Here is a 20,829-nt window from a genome sequence, read left to right on the forward strand (position 1 = left end):
CTCTCCCTGCACAGGTGCTGGTGCAGGTGTCCTTTCAGAAGGGCAGAACAGTGATGTGTCAGCTGAATACCAGAGTGAAAGAATATTTAACTGCAGGTTTCTCTCCTGGAAATGAAGAATTAGTGGTCACAAGTGGGAGAGAGATGAGTGATTGAAAATACTACGTTGCTTTCTAGCATTAGGAATGCAGCCTAAGCAGTGCTTTCAAACTGGGAGAAATAAGATGTTGTCCAGTGGCAACCAAGTTTCTTGAAACTGTCTGCAAGTTGCTGCTGAGGGAGCTGTTATTTTACAAAGTTGGCCAAATCTGGAAGCTTCTGCAGGCATGAGTGTTTCCTAGCACAAGTTTCACCATCCTGACAAACGCCAAGCCTCTGCTGTGAAATCTCTTCTGAAATAAAAAGAGAACAGCTTGAGAGCCCATTTATGCTGGAGTGCAGTCAGCAGGGTGTGTTTGGCCCCAAATGGTTAGTTTTATAAAAATAATGGTAATTTTAAAAAATCACTTGTTTCCTGGTATCTGCATGCTTTCAATACTTATTTCTGTTGTACACTTATATAAGGAGCTCAGCAGATTTTAATTGTCTAGAAATAGAGGTTTGTAAAGGAAAGGGTGTCTCATCAGAGAAATGTATGGAATGTGTCAAGGATAAATAATAAGCATTTAGATTGCATGTCTGGCAGTTTGTTTTGACTTGTAACCTGTGTGAGTTAGCAAATTTTATATTACCTCAAAATATTCTGGGATAGTAACATTCTAATTTTTTTTTTACTAATAAGTTTTGTGTATTTCAAGACACTCAAGTATTTGTAGAAAGTTGAAACATTTGGGGAATCCATTTGAAAGGAAGGTAGGTCTTTGCAGTCCTAAGTGTTTTGTTGCAATCCAAAATAATGAAAAAAAAAGATAAAACTGCATGTTAGAATAAGAGCAGGCACCTCCTGCCAGTGTGTTTTAGGTTCAATTTTATTAATATTTTTTTACTAAATAATAATTAGATATATGCCATTTAAAGCATTGTATACTTATTTCCTTCATCAGTCGTATGGTAGAAGCGACTAAAAATATTTATTGAGTTCTTTAAATATAATAGATACATTTCTGCTTTTTGTTCCATAGTAGTCTGTGAACTTAAAAAAAAAAAAAGAGTACAACTGATTGCAAAGATGACATTCTTAATTATACAGAAGGCTTCCACTTCTAAAAATATTTTTCAAACCTTAAAATATAAAGTATTCATATTTCTTGGTGGTAGCTTCCCTGTTTATGTCCAGGGCTTCCAGATTTATTGTTCTCATGCCCTGGACTGCTGAACTATTTTTGCTTGGGGTTCTATTTCATTCTTCCTTTATCATGCTTTTTCTTGGAAGAAAGTTGACTTCTTCAGATGACTTCTTCTGAGTCGTGATGTATTTCTGAGATTGCAAGGGGAGACAGACATTTGGGGTGCTTTTATTGATTTCAGGTGTGTTCATATTTTATTCAAAATGCACTTGATACTAAGTGCAGAGCTGTTTTATCTTACTTGTATGTCACTAAAACAAACTGTTTAAGAAAACTATTAATGAAGCTTTGCTGACTTAATCTGGGCTTTAAAATTATTGTCATTCCTTTAACTCCTTAGTTAATGGCTGGGAAGGCAAAGGATGCCAAGAATGCTTTGTAATTGGCAGAGTAACCAAATGTTTTTTAAATTTGCTTATGCCCCAGCAGGTCTCTGTAAACACAGCCTAAGTGAGCTTATTTCTGAAGTAAACTTAAGAAATGTCATTTCACTGGATAATAAAGCACAAAAAAAGTCATAAATCTGTGTGCTGTGCACAGTCGTGAGAACATGCGTTCCTTTTTCTGATTCTAAATTAACACTTTCTTACTTAATTTAACTTGAAGACAATGCTTCCATTATATCAGATTTCTCTTCCATTTTGAAAACTCCAAATGGAAATTTTTAGAAATGTGAGAATTTCCCTGAAGCATTTTAAGAGCTCTCAGAGTAATATTGCCGTAAGATGAACAAGTTAAATCAGTTTTTGTATTCTCATTGCACTGGTTGGCACACATAAAGCTAAGGATGTGAGTAGTGATGAAAGGGAAAATTGAATTTTTAGTAACTAATTTAATTATTGGAATTCCAGACAGACTCATTCTAAGCATTGTGTGATTATTACTTCAGGAAAAAAATTAGTGCATTTAAAATTATGTCAAAAAAAAAAAAAAGCTGTCCTCTGTGAGTTTTTTGCAAGGGAGGGTGCCTTTGAAAATTCTTCCCTCACACACACATACCCATCAGACTCCCCCTATTCCCCCCCCCCCCTTTTTTTTTCTGCAAAACAGTTTCCTCATGCACTATTTGCACTATTTGGCTTCATCCTTTTGATTTTCAGATAAAGGGTAGGAGGAACTGGGGTTTTCTTCATGAGCATGAAATTTTGCAAGACCTGTGGTGGTGTTTAGTAGCTGGATTCACTCTGGGTCTAACTGCTGTCTGTCTTCCTAATTGTAGCACTTAAAAAGAGCTTTTGTCTGTGTGTTGTTGTGACATAACACAAAGAACTGTGGAAAATAGGTATTTTCAAAACAGGAATTTGTATTTTTTTTGTGTGACATAATCTGTATTTATCTGATGTTCTGATCAGGTCTTAAGTTGAAGCAAAAAGCCCCTATCCTCTTTTTATTTTATTTTTGTTGTTAAAATACTTTTTCCATCAATTGAAATAGTATGTCCTTGGTATTAAAAGCTTAAAGGAGAATATTTTTATTTAATATAAGATTGAAGGTATCTTTAAATTTAAAAGGCTAAATTTTATGCCTGCAGAATTAAGCAAATGTAGAAATAATGCAAAGCTGAAGTACAGTTTTAAAACTTTCTGAACTGAGGATATTTGTTTGTCTCCTGTATTCCCTTTCTGATGGACAATGTATTGTTTCTTTTTTTGTCTTTTTTTGTAATCTTAACCCGCTGGTCCATCAGTGATGTGATTATGGAATCTTTCCAGGCTTTAGTCCCATTTATCAGGTTCTGTGCTTTGTTTATCTATGATGCAAAGCAAATGTTTTGAAATGAATGAAGAGGGGCAGCGTTAAAGCCATAACAGAAAAAAAAAATAGGTGGTATGTCCAATTTAAATTTTTTTTTACAAATCTTGAAAAGACGTTTTCTCCCTCTTTTGTTTCTTTTCCCCATTACACAGTCAAGTAACAAATACTACAGTTTAGTCAGATGGATGCTGAATCAGGAAGAATGCCATGTTTGTCTTTAATCACTTGGAAGAGCTCTGAATAATTTCTTGCATCTTTCAGGAAAAGAGGAATTGCTAATGGACAAAGCAAAAATGAGAAGCCTGACTTCATGCAGGAGAATTTTTGAAAGGAATTCATCAAAATAAAATGAAATATCCTGCTGCCTCAGCCATAACACATGACAATAAATGCAGGATAAACCGGGTTTTTTGTTCCTTACTATTTTTGCAATTAGTTGATTTTTTCTCCAACAGAGAGGCTGCATGAAAGATCTTGTTATTTGTGGCTGTGGTAAAATATGCTGGCTCAGCCTGCCTGAAGAAACAGAAGCCTTGGCAGGAATGCTGATTACCATGACAATCTAAGCAGTCTAGAGCTTTGGGGTGTTGTGAGTTTTATCATAAAGATAAAAAAATGTGTTCTGGATGGTAGGATAGCTGATAACATCATCATGATGCAGCAGATCCAATCATCTTTGCAAGACTTATTTTTCATTTTGTGTTACCTGAGAATGGAGGGGGGAAGCTTATCACCTTCAGGTAAATTTTTATAAAATAATTGTGTATTTACACTTTTATCTTTTTTAGGATATTGTTTTATGCTGTAGGTACATGAAGGGATTTACATTTTCATGGGTTTTCCCCAGTAGCATGGGGGGAAACTGCTGTGTACTTTTTCCTGCTCCCTCTCCCCAGCCCCATGTACAGTGCCAAATCTGTGCTACAGTATCTTCACAAGCAAAGAGGAGAAAACCCAAACCCACCCTTCCTATCCAATTAGGATGTCATTATTTCAGCCATTACTTCCTCAAAGGTTCCACACCCTCCCTCCACGAGAATGCACATGTGTGGGGTAATAGGGCTAATAACATGTTGCATGGTTTAAAACTGTCTCAGATTGGAGTAGGAAAATCAATCTGCTGGTCTCTGTTGGAGTGTGTGAACTAAGTGATTGTCACTGGTATTTGGACACTGTTAGGAAAGAATAGACTTAGGAGTTTCAGTTAGAAAGGAAAAATGACTTGAAGTTTTAAAGTTGCAAAGTCCCTGTGCAAATAAATTAATCTGTGAAGTTTTCTTGTTTAAAATTTGGCTGTTTAGGTGTTTTTCTAAAAATCTCGTGGCTCATTACGACAAAAGCAAGAGTATTTGCATTATTACTTGTTTATTTCTTTCCAAGTAAATTCCTTGTTTGCACTAAAGGATTTATTGAAAACTGCATGAGCTTATCAAGATATCAATCAACTTTTGTTCTGTTCCAGTAACCTAAAAATCTAAGGGTTCATTGTGTAAGCTTCATTTGTAATGTGGAGCATTTACTGGTCCCATGAAATCATTATTGAGAGCAAACAAACAAAGGTGTGTCTTTCTGCACAGTTCTAGAGCATGAACCAAAAGCCGCGGGCCCGAATGATGAAGAGGAGGATGAGGGAGAACAGTTTGATTTTGATAGTGGAGATGAGATACCAGAAGCAGACAGACAAGCCCTTGTGCCACCTATTCCTGGTCCTGGAAATTACATAGAGCACCAGGAGGCTGGTGCTGCAGGTAAGTCAGGTTTGTGCCTTGGTTTGTGCCTCCACTGGGCTAAATAGTCAAGACTGATCACAGGATGCCTTTTCTTGACAGTGCAATAAAAGTACTTTAACAAGAATTTTCCATGGAGTTATGGTCCACCCTGAGGGTAACTCAGGTTTTTCTTAATGGATCTCTTGGAGCAGTATGGAGTGGAACAACACTGAAAGATTGATGTTTGTAAATATGCACATGTTGGGTTTATTTTGGAACAATTTGGTTGTAATGGAAAGCATATATGTAGCCATTTTGGTTATTGTTATATAAAGTAATATGGCAATATTAAAGCATAAAAATACCACCCGCTTAAGGAAACATAAAAGGGAAAAGGAAAGAAGGAAGAAAGAGAAAGAAAGGGTAAGAGTAGGAAGATACATAATCACCGGCCATGGGTCTGTGATGACACTTGATTGAAGTTACAGTTGAAGGTCTTTGTCTGTCAGAGGGGGGGGAAAAATCCTGGTGGGTTAATACACTCTCAGGTTCAGATGGAAGTGCCCAAGCACCTCCTCTTCAAGGGTGAAGTTCTACACTATCTTTTGATCATGTGCATCAGAAATGAGTCCGAGGGCACTTCAGGGGTAATTGAAAGTTTATGAGCTCTCCCAAGGCAGCTGCCTCTAATGTCAGTGAGCCTTGTGTGAATGTGACCTTCCCTGGGAGGAGGCTGTGTGTGTAAGGGAGGGCAGTTTGGCCATGATTTGGGCAGCCTCTCCCCAAGGTCTGCCTCCTGCCAGCTTCAGAGCCCAGTTTGTAGCCTCTGGTGGTGGGAAGTTCACCCCCTCTGTTTTATGCAGACCCAAGGTTTGTCATTACATGCCCAAAACCTCACTGCCTTCTCTTTGTGGGCTTGGAAACCTGGTCTCAGTGAAGCACCCAGGCTCCCCTGAAAATGGTCAGTTTGTTTTGAGTCATAGTCCAGTCTCTCACACATGGAAATACCATGCAAGTGTTTTGAATATTCCTGCCAGTTACAGTCATGGTAGATCTGGCAGGGCAAGTGACCATCACACCACCACAAACCCATGAGGTTTCCCATTAAAGTGTGACATCCAAACCAATGGATTGGACGTAGTCTGAGTGTCATGCTACAGGAAAACTGTGTATCCTTGCTGGTCTTAAGGCACATTGATGGCTTGAAATAAGCTGTTTCACAGCTAAGCTTGCTGTTGCTGAGCTTGAGATGTTGTGCATAAAACTAAGTAGAGTTTGAGTGTATGAATTTTGTTCATAAACAGAAGTTTTGCTAAATATTGAAACATTTTTAATGACAGATGCAGATGTTCCCAGTGCTGAGGTGTAGTCTGGAAATTGCTGTATTATGCTCAAATTTCTAACAGCTGATTTTGCTTACTTTAATCCAATTTCCTTTTGTAAATAGATTCACTGTGCTTATGGCAATTAAAAATAGGTAACTCTTCAGGTGCTATGCAGTTTGACAACCTGGAATTTAAACACCATCTTTCCCTGAGCATCTGTGGCTTGCTCACCTTTATTGTGAAGTTGTGCTTACAGCTTAAAATCATTTGATCACTTGGGACACAGTTCTGCAGTTCCCTTCAGAGGGCCCTGTGGTTCTGCTGTAGCTCAGCTTGTCTCAAAAATACTGGGAACTTTCTATAACAGAAAACAATACACTTACAAAGAGGAAAACTTGTGAAGTTATTTTCTTCCTCCCTTTCTTAAGAGAGCATTTTCAGGACTGCTCTTTGAGGAATGTCCCTCCATGACTTTTTCTTGTCCTTATGACTACCCCTAAAATATTTCTTGTGTTTCTGTTTGTAAGATTCAAATTCATCTAGAATCCAGATTTTAACCTTTATGATTTAAGACTGTTTTGACTCATGTGCTTATGTCAGTCAAGTTACTGTTTTTCCATAGGCATCTTTGTAACTCATCTTGTTTTGCTCTTGTTGCATTCCTCATGTGTAAAATGGGGAGGTTAGCAATTTTGAGTCATAGATTGTAAGCAACTTGTATAGAAAAGATCAGGTCAGTGTTTAGCATACTTGCCAAGAGCTATTAGAGCAGCTTGAGGAGGTATGAAAACTAAAACTTTGTATTTTTGTTTAATCTTTCAACTAAAGGAGATGGTAATTTAGAAAACACTGAGAAGCTGCAAGCATCAGAACCTGCTGCAGAAGGCACTCCAGCCAAAGTAAATCCCTACTCAGTCATAAATATTTCCCCAATCCAAGATAAGGATCCATCCTCATCACCAGAACCAAGTCCTCCAGAGGAAAGTGCAAGTCCCAGCCTGTCTGGTGGATATTCTGTTCCTGTCCCCTGTGGATATGCTGTGCCATCCAACCTACCTTTGATAGTGCCAGCGTACTGCAGTCCTGTCATCATACGCAGTGTTTCTGTAGATGAGGAAGGTACTGTATTTGCACACCTTACTTGATTTGAAAGGGAGCCCTTGGTTAACCTCAGGTACCTTACCTGTATAGCACTCACCCTGGGTCAGTATGATTAATGCTAATTCCTTTTTAATGTAATGAAATAATTTCCAGATCCAGAGTTCAGTGTTCAAGCCAAATGGTTTCTTCTCATACCTTTTATTGTTTTTCCTAGATCCTGGCAAAATTCCTCTCCCTTTTGCCTTTTCTATATGCATTTCTGTTCCTTTATTTTCCTGTTCTTGTGGATTTAGAGTTGCTGTTGGATTTTTCCCTTGATGATTTGATGAATTCTCTGTCTTCTAGTACAATTTTTAGACAGAAGAGGAAACTAGAAAGGGAAATAACTATGGATTATTACAGAAATAAGAGATCAATTTTGTAAGCAGAGTTGAGAAAGTTGACAGCTTAATGTCAAGAGAGTAGGAAAAGAAAGCTGCCCATATCCTGCCTTTTTCTTTTTGTATTTTGAATATACTTTTCTTTGACTGGGCAGCAGCTCTTCTATAATTCCAGCCTTTATTCCAGCCTTTTCTTTTTTGCCACTATTAGGAATACTGTCAAGTAAAAGCAAATGTTTGTGTGGTCCTTATTACTTGTAGAGGAATATATGTTTGAGAGAGAGAATTAAATGCATTAGGCATTGTGATTTCCTCTTAACAGCTCCTCTAAGAAATGGCTGTTTCTTTGAATTACTTAGCTTTCAGTGCATGGTCTGAAGAAACTTCCAACGTTTTTTAAACACGGGTAAGAATAAAACTATTGCAAGGAAGGAGATTATTCTTTAGCAATGATCTAGTAAAATCAGTTTCTTATGGTAAAATGTGCAGTTTGACCCAAACTGACATGTTTTTGCAAATGCTTTCTTTTTTTTTTCCTACTTGGCAGGTACACAGTCAGCAACTGAAGAATGTCATTATAATTCTGTAAACCTGGAGGACCCTCAGAATAGGTGATTGCCAGTTCATCATGTTTTAATGATTTGCAAAGCCTTAATTCCTAAGAAAGCTTACATTTGATAAGTATTTTATTTTCCTTCTGTGATGCTTCCATGTTTGTTGGTTAGGTTTTTTTCACTTTCTTACTCCTGTAATTCTGGTTGTGTACAAAAATCAGCACTGGTGTGTATAACTGTGCATGACATTTTTGAAGACACTGGGTTGAATTTTTCTAGAGTGATTGCAATGTCAGGTGCAACAGATTGCTGGAGGTTTGGTCTAGCCTGCTGCTTTTCAGCAGGATCCATCAGATCAACCATGGCCTTGCTGGCTGAGCCCTCAACCGTGCAAGGATGGAGGTGCTGCAGCTTCCTCAAGCAGTCTTCTCTCCTGTACTACCTGTACTACCTTCCCTGCCCCTCTTCCCTCCCCCCCTCCCCAAATGTCCTAAACCAAATCTCCCAATGGGCAGTCTATTGACCATTCCCCCTTTGTCTGGCGTTAAAAAAAAAAAGGCCCCAAAATCCCCAAAACAAACCCAAACAAAAAAATAACCCTGAATACCTCACCTCTGTAGTTCTCTTTTGGATACTTGCAGCTACTCTTGGATCATCCCATAACATCCTTTTTACCAGACTAAATAATCTCCATGTCTTTTAGCTCCTTCTTTGTAAACCATATGCTTTAGTCCTTGACTTCAGTTTCTCTACATCTCTCTAGAGGTAGCTTCACTTTCTCCCCAGCTCTCTAGCAGGGGAGTGTTGGGAAGCCAAGACTGGACATGCTGCTGTAGCAGCCTCACCAGCACCAGGTGGAGAAGGGGAGCAGCTCTGCCTGATGGCTCCCAATGTAACCCAGAATATCTTTGTCTTATTTACCATGAAAAAGAAGCTCTCACTTCACTGTTTCTGAGAGAATTTCCTGTGTTCTGATAGATGAACTCAAAAGAAGAGTATTTTTTAAGATTGTAAAGAAAGTGTTTTCAATTTTCTGACTAAAATTGTCAGACTATTAACTAGAATAGCTTATTCATCACCCAACTACACACTGAAGCAACATTTTTGACTAATCAGCAGCCTTGGAGTGGAAACTAGAGGGCAGAATTTATTGTCTTGTCTTTATGTATGTTTAAAAACACTGTAGTGTAACTTTTAGTTCTTTTATTTTGTGGCCTCTTTTTCAAGTGAAGATAACCAGACCAAGAAAGAGGATGATGCCCTGGCCAAATGGGTTGCAGATCCTGCAAATACAGCATGGATGGAAAGTAAGTAGCAGTGAGCACTGAAGTACAGCTGTGGAAGGTGGTCAGTTTTAAGTTGTGATCAGCAGTATGTGTCTATGTGCACAAACAGATTTTATGGGAATGTCCATGTTCACTTTTATTGTGTGTTTTTAGATAGATTCCAGAACCAAGCTGTAGAACGTTCAACAGTATAATAAAATTGTATTTTAGAATAAAGTTAACATTGATTTTTACACCTTTTGGAGTCTGTGGAATCATGTGTTATGGGAGTAATTTAGCTCCTTCAATGCATGTGCAGTGGAAATAAGCTCCAGTTCAGAGTCTGATCTGTGACTGTATTTGAAATTGCTCTTCTTGTGCAGTAGTGGCAAATAAGTACTTGGAGGAGGAGGAAGGGAAGGAATTGCCACTGTCTTGGTGTGTGCGGTTGATTCTTAGCTGGCAGCTGCATTTTAAACCAGAGCAGAGACTGTGTGGTTTGAGGACAGGTTATCCTGCCTGTTCTCAGCTGTTCCCACTGGGCTGGTGTTCATCTTACGTATTTTGTGAAGTGACTGAAGAGTTTGTCATTCTGCCTCTTAATTTACTATGATAATCATTACATTATTTAGTTTTTAAAAAGTCAATTTCAGCTTTTCTACAGCCATTCAGTAAGGCATTGAGCAGCCTTGAACAGGCAGAGGACATTCCGTACTTTTGTAAGAAGGAGGGAGAAACAGTAGCTTTTGAAGTGGATTTTTGTTTTTGGCTACCAAAGGTCATCATAAGCAATGCAGATAAAACTGAAATTTCAAAAACACCATATACTGCTTTGTGCATTATTGCAATATTTGTGCATTATTACAATATTTGAACGATTAGATGTGCAGACAAAATACTAGTAGAGAGTGAGTCATATCTCCATTGTGTTAATATATACCAATATAACCAATTAAATAATATAATAGTATATTTCAGTTGGAGAACACCTACAGCATTTCAACTGCCTGACTATTCTAGGGCTGACCAAAGGCTAAAGGCATGTTAAGGGCTTTGTCCAAATGCCTCTTAGACACTTGGTCCCATTCAAATTTTAGGAAATTTCTCATTTGTTTTTTTTGGTTTTTTTCTGTCTTGATTTTAGACCCGGATGAGGTAATTTATGATGATGTGCCAAGAGAAGATTCAGACTCTGAACCAGGTTTGAGGTCTTTGTAATGTTGAAAGCAATGCAAAATGGAATTATGTGCATGTATACTAAACAGATATGTTCATTAAGTGCCTAAAATATATGTAAATGGATTTACCATTGCGTTAATAATTGGTAGGTCTTACAGAGTTCAGAATTATACTAATACTTAAAAGACTATCTCAGCAGGTCTCCTACACTGCTCTTCTCAGAAGCTGAATTCTACTTTGTTTTATAGATACTGTTCCAAATGCTTGAGTACTCTGCATATTAGAGAATTAGTGTTGGGTGTTGTAGCTGTAGTGCCCTGAACAAGTCAAGATGGTTAGGAAAATGGTATTTTAAATAGTTAAATGATGTATGATAATGTATCATTGTCATGGTTATAGAGAAAAGCTCTCTCCTTGAAAGTCCCCTTCAATATATAAATGCTTGATAATGGAAGAGATGGTCCAGGGTGGCTGTTCACCATCCTGACTGTGACTCTACACAAATGTTTTATTTCAGCTTTGAAGTGGTTCGCTCCTGATGTTTGTGACCATGTTTGGAGGGGGCAGAATAGATCTCAAAGTAGTTGCTGAAGTCAAGATTTTACCTTTACTGGAAATGATGGAGTTAGGGCTCAAGAAGCATATTTCGTTGAGTTCTTACTCAGGTTTGTTTTGCAGTTTCTGGGTATAGTGAAGTCTGCCTAAAGATCAGTTGCTGCTGACTGATTTTGTCTGTGAGTGAATTGGCTTATTGGGAGCTCGGCATCTTACTCATCAGGGCTCTCGGAGGGTGTAGGTCTTTGATACTGAAATTGTTAATGAATCAAGAAAACACTTGAACTTTCCTGTGTGAAACCCACATTAATCTTTAAAGCTGTAACAGTTAATTTTTTTCCTTCCTTAGTTGTGTTCAAGCAAGGTGTTTTACAATTTTTTACTAAATTTTTAAAATTTATTATTGTAATGTACTGTGTTACATTCATGACTTGAATGCTTATATTACTAGAAGTTCCCTCAGTGCTGCTCTGAGCAGAGACATCTTTGTGCTGTTGCTGATCAGTCAGGAAACAAGTACACCCAGCCCAGGTGCCTGAGCTAGGTGGGATATGGGATAAGGGGCAAAGCTCTACTGAGCATACTGGTCAAATCTTTAGCTTAACCAGTAAGACATCAATCAAAATTTTGATTTTCATGTTGTCCCCTAAGACATTGAAAGATTCTGAGGAAATAGGTAGTAAGGGAAGTTATATCTTCGTACATTCATGATCTTGATGTTTATTATTTGTATATTTTGTCAACTATTCCAAAAAAAGTTTCAGTCAGACAATCTACATTACCACATGGACAAGATAAATTCACCTAGTCATGGGGTAAATCCTGCCCCAAAGCTCACAGCACAGGAGTTAGACTTGCATAAGTCTTGATTTATTTTGACATATTATGATCATTTTAAATTACTCATTGTGCTAGATTAAGATGTCTTCTTCAGTAGCAATATTTTAAGGACACTCTTGATATGCATGGGGATTTTTTAAAAAAGATTAAAAATCTGAATCTTCCACATTAGACTAATTCAATTCTTTACAATTATCACAGAGGATTCCAATGTTAATATTAAAACCCAGGGTTTCGATGGATGTGTAAAATATATCAGCTTTTCTTTTGGGTACATATTTTTTCTCTGTTTAAATGAAATGTCAATCTTATAATAAAAGCACAGCTGCTGTTTCCTGGATTTAATAGGAGACAGTTGTAAATGCTGCATCATAATCTCTGACAATAGTGGTTCCTGATAGAAGTGTTGTACCATGACAAATGTCCACACTTTTCCACTTGTACTGACATATGATGCTGCAGGTAGAGTGCATTCCTGTTTCCTGTTAAGAAATTGGCTCTAAATTTTCCATTTTATTTTGAGTAAGTTTTGTGTTCTTGACATCCGTGCCAATAGAAAGCCCTGTGTTTTTAACGGGAGGTACTTCAGTCAGCCTTTGTAATATAGACTTGAAAAGGTTATGTCTTGAAAAGGTTAATACTTCAAGTTTTTAGAGTAAATAATGAGCAAGGTAGCTGCCAGGTGTGGGAGATGTCCAGTGACTGGTGGTGATGAGTCATAAAACACCATTGTGTAACACAGTTTCTTGCTGCTTTGGTCTGACCTGTTCTGCTGGAAGTGGTGACCTTTTCATTTGATTCTTGCCATGTTTTAGCATTTTTTACTATGTCCCTAGGGACAAATGGCAAGCTTAAATATGGAAGGATGATGTTTCTCAGTGCAGATGTGCATTCACAGTTAGAGTTTAAACTTCCTTTGAAGTTCTAAATAGTCTTGTGGGATTTGGACACAACAGTGTCATTTGAGTAGCACATGTTTCTAAAAGGATCATGATGTGTACCCATAACACTGTCCTTTTGTAGTACTCTGTTTCAACAAAGACAATCCACTTTGGCTATTTGAATATTGGATTTAATTCAAAATTTTTAATGTGCATACAGAAATCTGTACAATTCTTTGTAGCATATCCTGAGTAAGTTTTCCAGTGTCTGAACAAACATACATTTCAGTGTAGCTTTTTTTATTTTGGTTTAATTCTTGCAGAGGAAATGATTTATGATGATGTTGAAAATGGTGATGATGGTGGAAACAGCTCACTGGAATACGGGTGGAGTTCAAGTGAGTTTGAAAGCTATGAAGAACAGAGTGATTCTGAGTGTAAAAATGGAATTCCCAGCTCCTTTTTGCGAGGCAACCACAAGAGACATGTATGTATCCTGCAGTGCTGCTCAGTCATTGAGGTTGTCCTGGTTTCCAGCACTTCCCTTTCTCACCTGTATTTCTTTTTTCCTCAATTCACTTTCGAATGCCAACAGCATCTTTTTAAAGGAGATATGAATCAGTGTGGAAGTGACAGTACATAAAAAATGTAACAGGGAAAACAAGATAAGAAAATATTAAACAGAAGTTTCGTACAAAAAAGATACAACTCAAATTGGATAAAAATTCAATTAAAAATGAGATTGTTTTTGCTTATGGGCAGTTCCTTGCCTTCTCTTCTTTTGCACTTGCTGGATTAGTGTAAGTGGTAAATAAATATGGAAAATAATGTGAAAAATAAATGGGGACAAGCCTGACAAGAATTGATGGTTTGGGATCTTTAGGTGCTCAAAAGTCACAAAACTCTTTGCCGGTGTTCCCTAGCTTTCTGTCTTAGATCTGTATCAGTTTGCTTGTTTGAAAGTGACTGAGCTTAAAAAACTTCTGAAAGTAAAAGATTTTTGTAATCAAAGAGAGTTCTACCTGTTAGGAGAGAAGAGAGGTGGCATGATTAAAATGATCCATCTGTGCCACTTCTCAGGTTTTGTGCCTTTGGCTCCGTGTGTTCTGCAGGAGGCAGGAAGGCACAGGTGACACAGGTGCCTGTCCTCACTGCACCTCTCCCATTGCACAGGGAGAGAGGCCCTGGGCTCTTGCCTTCTCTTTGCCTTGGCTCCTCTTCTTCTGCCCTTGAGTATCCTCTTTGTGAGAGGCTCCCCAGTGTGTGCTGACTGGGGGCAGACCCCCAAGAGCCACTTGGCAACCAACTGTGTGTTGTGAGCTGCCTCAGCACCCTGTGGCTGGAATGTGCGGGGGTTGCAGACAGGGTGTTATTTCATGGGACCCTCATTTTCATTTTGCAGGCTTCTTAACTTGATGAGAATAAAAGCCTTGCTGTCTGTGTTTCCCTCCAGTACATGTTATCTGCTCTCCCCTTACCTCCATCCTTGCTGCAGGCCTTTGGAAAGCAGGGAGTGAGCAGTTAACTGCAAGACTTGAGCCCACCCAAATCTGCACTTTGTAAGCTGAGTGCTCATCCTCTGGTTTTGTCTTGGTTTTATTCTGACTAGAACAATCTTAAGTTGTTGCAGCTGTTTGTTTGGGAGTTTTTTCTAACAAGACTGAAAAAATGGAGTTTGATTTTTTTTTTGTCTTAAATACCTTGGAAGAGACTAGGAAATGACTTTGCATGTGAGTGTGTAAGCCTTAACACGGCTGCTGACTTTTTTTTTTTTTTTTTTTAAATATTTTCTTGTTATCTCTAGCTTCAGCATTTACATATGTGAACAAAGCAAGGTTTAAAGCAAGGTTTAAAGCTATTTTTTTGGAACTCTGAAAAGTATACTTTGATCTGTCATGGAAAACTGTTGGCAGTGGTTGAACGTGATTGCACCAGGATCAGGCACAGAGTGTCTGAGCAAGAGACTGAGGAGTGATGAGAGAAGAGGGGTGTGCCCTTGGGTACTGCCATGCAGATGGCTTTTTCAGGCCTGTAACAAAAGGTTTTAGGGATTGCCTCGGGAGGATGGGTGTGAGGAGGTAAGGAACACTTAAGGTGGTGGATGGAAAAGTCAGATAGGCTCTTGCACCTGGATGGGTTGCTGGGAGATGGAGAAATTGGGAAATTAGGGAAGGGTTTTGGCAGAGAGTGAGGAAGGAAACTTTAGCATTGCCAAAAAAACCCTTGCAACAAACAACCAAGAAAACAACAACAACAACAAAAAAAAAACCCAAAAAGCCAACCCCAGCCCTCCCTGCATTGGCATTTCAGCATGGGCAGACACTACTCTTCTTTATGTACATTTTCTCTGTATCCACTCCTTGTACTAACTTTCACTTCTCCTCAGGTCCTGTGATGGATATTACAGTATATTCCCAGCACATCACCTTCTGTAGCCTTTCAGAGCCTGTGAGGGACTTGCCCTACTTATAATTTAATTGTTAGTTGAAAAGTATGGCAAGGTTGGACGTGGGATTTTTAATTTTAAGTGCTGGTATGACTTTCCTCAAAGTCATTTCATTATATTTCTTTTATGTAATTTTCACTTTTTCATTATCATTCTTATTATTCTATTTATTTACTATTTTATTTTAAGAAGGGAAGGTTTTTGTGCTGTTAAATATTTCTTGTCTGTGAACCAGATACTATTCTTTATTATACTGCTCTAATGCCAGAATCATGATGTTAGAGGTAATTGCATCCTGACCCAGCCTAGTGGAACTACGTGCTGGGCCTGTCGCTTTGTTTTCAACTCAGTAGGCCTTCTCTTTCCTGAGGCCTTGATCTCTTGCCAAATATCTCTCTGTTGATATCAAGCTGAGGGGTTTTCCACTGGACTTCTATTATAGGGTACATGCCAAATATTTTCCTTTTTTTTTTTTTTCTTTCCTGGTTGCGTTTTAACCTCTTTTATCTACCTTTGTCAAAATGTTTAACAAATGGTAATTAGTGTTCCGTGTTCCAGAGCGCTCCTTTCTCTGTGATAGTTTCCTTACCTTGCAAATGAATATATTCATGTACAAGATGGTTACACCCAAGTTCTTACAATGAGACTATGATGCATGTGGAAACCACAAGAACATAAATCCTGTTAGTGTCTCCTTCCTTGACTCACTGCCCTGTCAGTTTCCGTATTCTCAGGTGCCAGCAATCTCCACAGGTTCCTCAGTCTCTGAGATTTCTTCTGATTCACTATTTTGAAGGATAGACTGAAATATAGGCTAGGTTTTGTGCTCCAGTGAATAATGCTTAGGGTTAAGGCTGATGTATCATTTCTATGTGGTTTTTAAGATATAGACTAAGGCAACTAAATTCTTATACATATTAATTGTATTGTGCCTAAGTGGCTTTGCCCCTGTCTTTACAGAAAAGCACCTGGCGGAGCTCAGCAGTGCCCAGGAGTGATGGTCCCTTCCTCGGACTGGAGCTTCCCTCAGTGATAGTTTTCCCTCAGTGATAGTTTTCCCTCAGTGATAGTTTTCCCTTAGCTGTCTTTGTGTCAGTAGATAGATGGGGCAATGTGCATGATTTATGTGAGTGCTTTAGCATGAAGTTTTCACTATGGCTTTTTGAAAAGATTGTGTCTTTTTGTACACTGTAGCTTTCTCATGACCTAACGCGTTTAAAGGAGCATTATGAAAAAAAGATGAAAGATTTGATGTCAAACACTGTGGGAGCAGTAGAGATTCAGCAACTAAAGCAAAAACATGAGCTGAAGGTAGTGTAGTTGATTTTTGTAACTACCTACGTTTAAATAATTGCTTTTCCAACACAGACAATGTTGTCTTTTATTAATAGCTTGAAAAAGTAGACAATAATTTGTATGAAATGAATTCTGAATGTGCTGAATTTGTATTGTGCAGTCTTAAAGTAAAGTTAACCCTAGTGTCTCTCTGAGACCATGGCTCCATGGGGCTAGCCTAGCCCTAGCTCTGCAGCCACACCAGATCAAATTGGAAACCTCCCTGCTCTCCATTCTGAATGGAACCAGTATGAAAAGACTGGGTTTTTGAAAAAAGCTTCAATTTCAAACCCAGAAGTTGCCTGATTGCAGCAAGGTAGCTTTGTTTGTGTTCTGACAGTAGTGGGGATTTTTTGTTGTAGTGACATTTTGGGAAAGAAGTACAAAGAAGGGTGTTTTAATAAACATTTTCCAGCAAAGCAAAATTCTTTGGGTTTTTTTTGTTTTTGTTTCTTGAAATATCATTTGACTGTGGTAGTGTACTGTAAGATTATGGAATTCTTATTAAATCAATACATTTCTTCAATGAATGAAGTTATTAGTTGTAACTTTTCCTTCATAACAGTGTTTGTTTAAGAATATAGTTAATATGTAACTGAGTCTAGGGGATTATCTTTAGGTCAGAAATACTTTGGAAGAGTTATTTGGACACTGAAAGATGGACAAGACCTCTGGCCAGTAATGACCTGTGAGTAGCAGGTATTTGTTCTGTAAGCTAACATTTGAGACTATTTAAAGTTTGTTTGAATGCAGAAGGGTTCTTAAGCATTTCTGCTCTTTTAGACTTGCATACAGTATTGCCATGAAGTAAGTCCTTGTCTCCAATTTTTATTTTATTTCGAAATACAGGAGCTTGGCTCTGAGCTTTCATGGTTCTCTCTACTTATTATATATTCATTTGACTTTGGACAATATTGATAGCCTAAAAGTGTGCAGGCTCAGATGCTTTCCTATTATTCACTGAACATGTAGACTATATTTTTTATTTTGCAGATGCAAAAGCTTATGAGAGCTGCTAGAGAAGGTACCAAAGATGGACTTGAAAAGACAAAAGCAGCTGTGAAGAAGGGTCGTTCCTTCATTCGGACAAAATCTTTCATTTCTCAAGGTATATGCTATTTACAGCGTTTCTCTATGTTACATTCTCTAGTAATTTCTGAGAAAGAAGATCAATGGCCTAACAATTTTTTGTAGTGGGAGCTGAGAGCTAGATGCAAGAAATCAGATATATATAAAAAATGTATGGTATAATATTCAGTTCAGATGACAGTATGGTCAATGCATCTTGAGCAGTTTTTTCTGTTTGGGGCAAGAACCTGAGTGCCCTGAGAAACCTGAGGACCACAGAGAAGGATAATTTAAGAACAATAACAAGTCCCACCAAGCAGTGTGATCTAGGTACTGGTAGATGGGAGTATGGAAGTGATGTTAAGTTACTGTCATGGTGTAACCCCAGCAGCAGCCAAACCCCACACAGCCACTTGCTCACTCCCCTACCACCAGGACTGGGGAGAGAATTAGAAGGGTAAGAGTGAGAATTTGTGGGTTGAGATAAAGACAGTGTCATAGTGAACATAAAAGCCATACACAAGCAAAGAAAGACAAGGAACTAGTTCACTGCTTCCCAAGGGAGGCAGGTGCTTATCCATCTGCAGGAGAGAAGGGCCCCATTACACACAGTGGTTACTTGGGACACAAACACCATCACTCCGAGCATCCCCTCTCCTTACTCCTCTTTCCTCCCACTTTATATATGGAGCAGGATGTCATATGGTCTGGAATATCCTTTTAGTCATTTTGGTGACCTGTCCTGGCTGTGTCTCCTCCCAACCTGCCATATATCCTCACCAGCATGGCAGTATGAAAAGCAGAAAAGGCCTTGGCTCTGTGTATACCCTGTTCAGCAATAAAAAAAAAAAAAACCTCTATATTATCAACCCCTGTGTCCAAATCCAAAATATAGCTCCATACTAGCCACTGTGAAGAAAATTAATTCTACCCCAGTCAAAATCAGCACAGTTACTAAGTCTGTCTAGGTCTCTCCATCAAATAACTCTTGAATGTCAGGAGAATGTGCTGTTAAGACATGGCTTTCAGTGGAGAAGTAGCTGACTATTTTAAAAAGCTCATCACTGGTGAGGAGTCGTGCTTTCCATGCTTAAGAGTGAGTGAAAGTAGGGGAAAGACTGTACTGCTCAATCAGTTTGATGATTTTTGATGAATGTTGAATTTGGGTTGGGAAAACAGAAAGTAGTGTAAAATCAAAAAGCCACAGAAGTATTCGTGTTCTTTCTGTAGTTGAGAGCAAGTGACAGTCCTTTGTCATGAGCCATGGCAGCAGCTGTCCTCAGGTAATTTTTTCAAGAGACAGGTGGTAAATTAAGCTTGTTTCTTTTTCAGGATAAGTCTGAGAGATAGTGTATCTTTCTGCTCAAGTGTCTGTCCAACTAATTGCATGGTAGTAACTTCACAGCTTATAAAACTACAATTTTAGGAAGCTAAAACCACAAGGCTGGAACAAAATATTTTTATTGAGAGAAGTAACGTAAAGTTGCTGTATGGGCCAGGACACATCTTACATCTCTGTCATGACCTCTGACTGCTTTTCAATTTACTTAATTCACAGCTTGAGTATAGAAAGGGACACAAAACGAGGTGATGAAAAAGTGTATCCTCAGCTTCTTGCAGTTGAATAGATGAAAATGATCTGCAGGGCAGTGTTACAATGGACCTGGCATTCCTTCTTACATTTCTAGAGATTAGGTTGCAGACCCAGTGTACCTGTGGATGGCTGAATCTCAGAACCACTTTCCAAATCAGCAGGGAGCTAGTGAAATATTTCTTAACTAAACTCACAAGTTTTTCCCAGACGTCAGATCTGCTTCCCTTATTTCTCTTTTTGTTCCAAGACAGTTTCTCATACTGTTCTTTCTTTATGTCTCCTTTCCTCGGGTCTTCTTGTTTGCCTGGCTATGTACTGCCACCTATCAGTGCACTTCGGTGGTGCTTTTTCAGTAAAATTTTTACCCACAGAGCAATGCAGAATCCCTCACTCCTTTCTGATGAAAACATTTTGGTTAACTTGGTTACTTTAGTTCAGCTATTGAAGGTTGTATAGAATGTTTTTTAGCTAGGTCATAATATGGGTGTTTTCAGTTTCCTCCTAGGATCATTTATTTTAAAACTGCTGTCCCTGGGGCTGTAGTGCTTTAGCCCAAGTTGTCATGTCCTGCCCTCTGGACAGCCCCATTGTCCTGGCTGAGAGGAGGGAGCAGTGGTCAAGCAAAAGATGCTTAGGCTGTCTGCAGCTGTGGGATATTAGGATGCCTTTGAAAGGTGTTCTGTATTAGAATACCTATTGGTAGTAACATTTATGTGATTTCCCAGATGATACAGAAATATTTGGAAATTTCTTTTGTTTGGTAAGTGAAAATTTATTATTTCTGTGTTCAGATGATAGAGTCTTTGCTTGTTTTGTTTTGTTTTTTTCTCTTTTCTTTTGTTTTTTCTTCTTTTAATCCACATGTAGAAGCTGATATTTGGTTATTTTTTTGTAGATCACAGATCATCTTGTCTGGAAGAAGAGGAGCAAAATTTATTTATTGATGTGGACTGTATGCATGCAGAAGCAATTATGACTCCTATGCCTGAAGGATTATCACAGCAGCAGGTAGTAAGCTTTGGGAAGTACGGTCTTCTTTTTTTCCTCCCCTTCTGCTCTGCACCAGTGTCTCTTAGGTGCCTTTGATCTTCAAACATATTGGCATTTTACTTAACATCAAATTCAGAACTGAATAAGTAGTTTTTTGAAAATTTGTGTGTGTGCATATAGTTACATCAGTCCTCAATTCACCCAGACATGCAAAATGGTTTGCATTATAAAATTACCTATAAGAACCATATTGTTTCACTACCTGAACACTTAAACTAAATGTGATGGTTTTGAGTGAAAAAAGGAGAGAGTTAAAGCATTTTTATTGAATCAGAAAACATTGTTCCAGGTGCTCTGGGATTTTAATTTTAAATGTAGACAATATCCTCTTTGAATCCAAAGATTTTTCTTGGTTAAAAAAAAATCATTCCTAGTAAAGTCAAGTCTACAGAAGAATTAATTTTGCTGTTTTCCACCTCAAACTGTATAGTCACTATGGAAATCGCTTCAAAAAATACTGAAATCACATCAGTTAAGAAATTTTGGCTGAAAATAAATCCCTTGGGT

General features: G+C 38.3%; 1 protein-coding gene across 2 annotated transcripts in view; it reads left to right on the top strand.

The window, feature by feature from the left end:
• The window catches only part of ARHGEF10 (Rho guanine nucleotide exchange factor 10), a 111,780-nt gene that overhangs the window by 23,581 nt on the left and 67,370 nt on the right, over positions 1-20,829 (top strand). The window contains exons 3-11 of one of the 2 annotated variants that reach the window (XM_066547288.1): positions 4,618-4,788; positions 6,903-7,193; positions 8,103-8,166; positions 9,337-9,416; positions 10,519-10,575; positions 13,153-13,316; positions 16,470-16,586; positions 17,604-17,718; positions 20,168-20,280. In XM_066547288.1, the coding sequence (XP_066403385.1) occupies positions 4,618-4,788; positions 6,903-7,193; positions 8,103-8,166; positions 9,337-9,416; positions 10,519-10,575; positions 13,153-13,316; positions 16,470-16,586; positions 17,604-17,718; positions 20,168-20,280 (1,172 nt within the window). The remainder of the gene's footprint in view (positions 1-4,617; positions 4,789-6,902; positions 7,194-8,102; positions 8,167-9,336; positions 9,417-10,518; positions 10,576-13,152; positions 13,317-16,469; positions 16,587-17,603; positions 17,719-20,167; positions 20,281-20,829) is intronic. The other variant, XM_066547289.1, reaches the window with a different exon arrangement.

This window comes from Molothrus aeneus, chromosome 3 (assembly GCF_037042795.1).
Source record: "Molothrus aeneus isolate 106 chromosome 3, BPBGC_Maene_1.0, whole genome shotgun sequence".
NCBI classification, from domain to species: Eukaryota; Metazoa; Chordata; class Aves; order Passeriformes; family Icteridae; genus Molothrus; species Molothrus aeneus.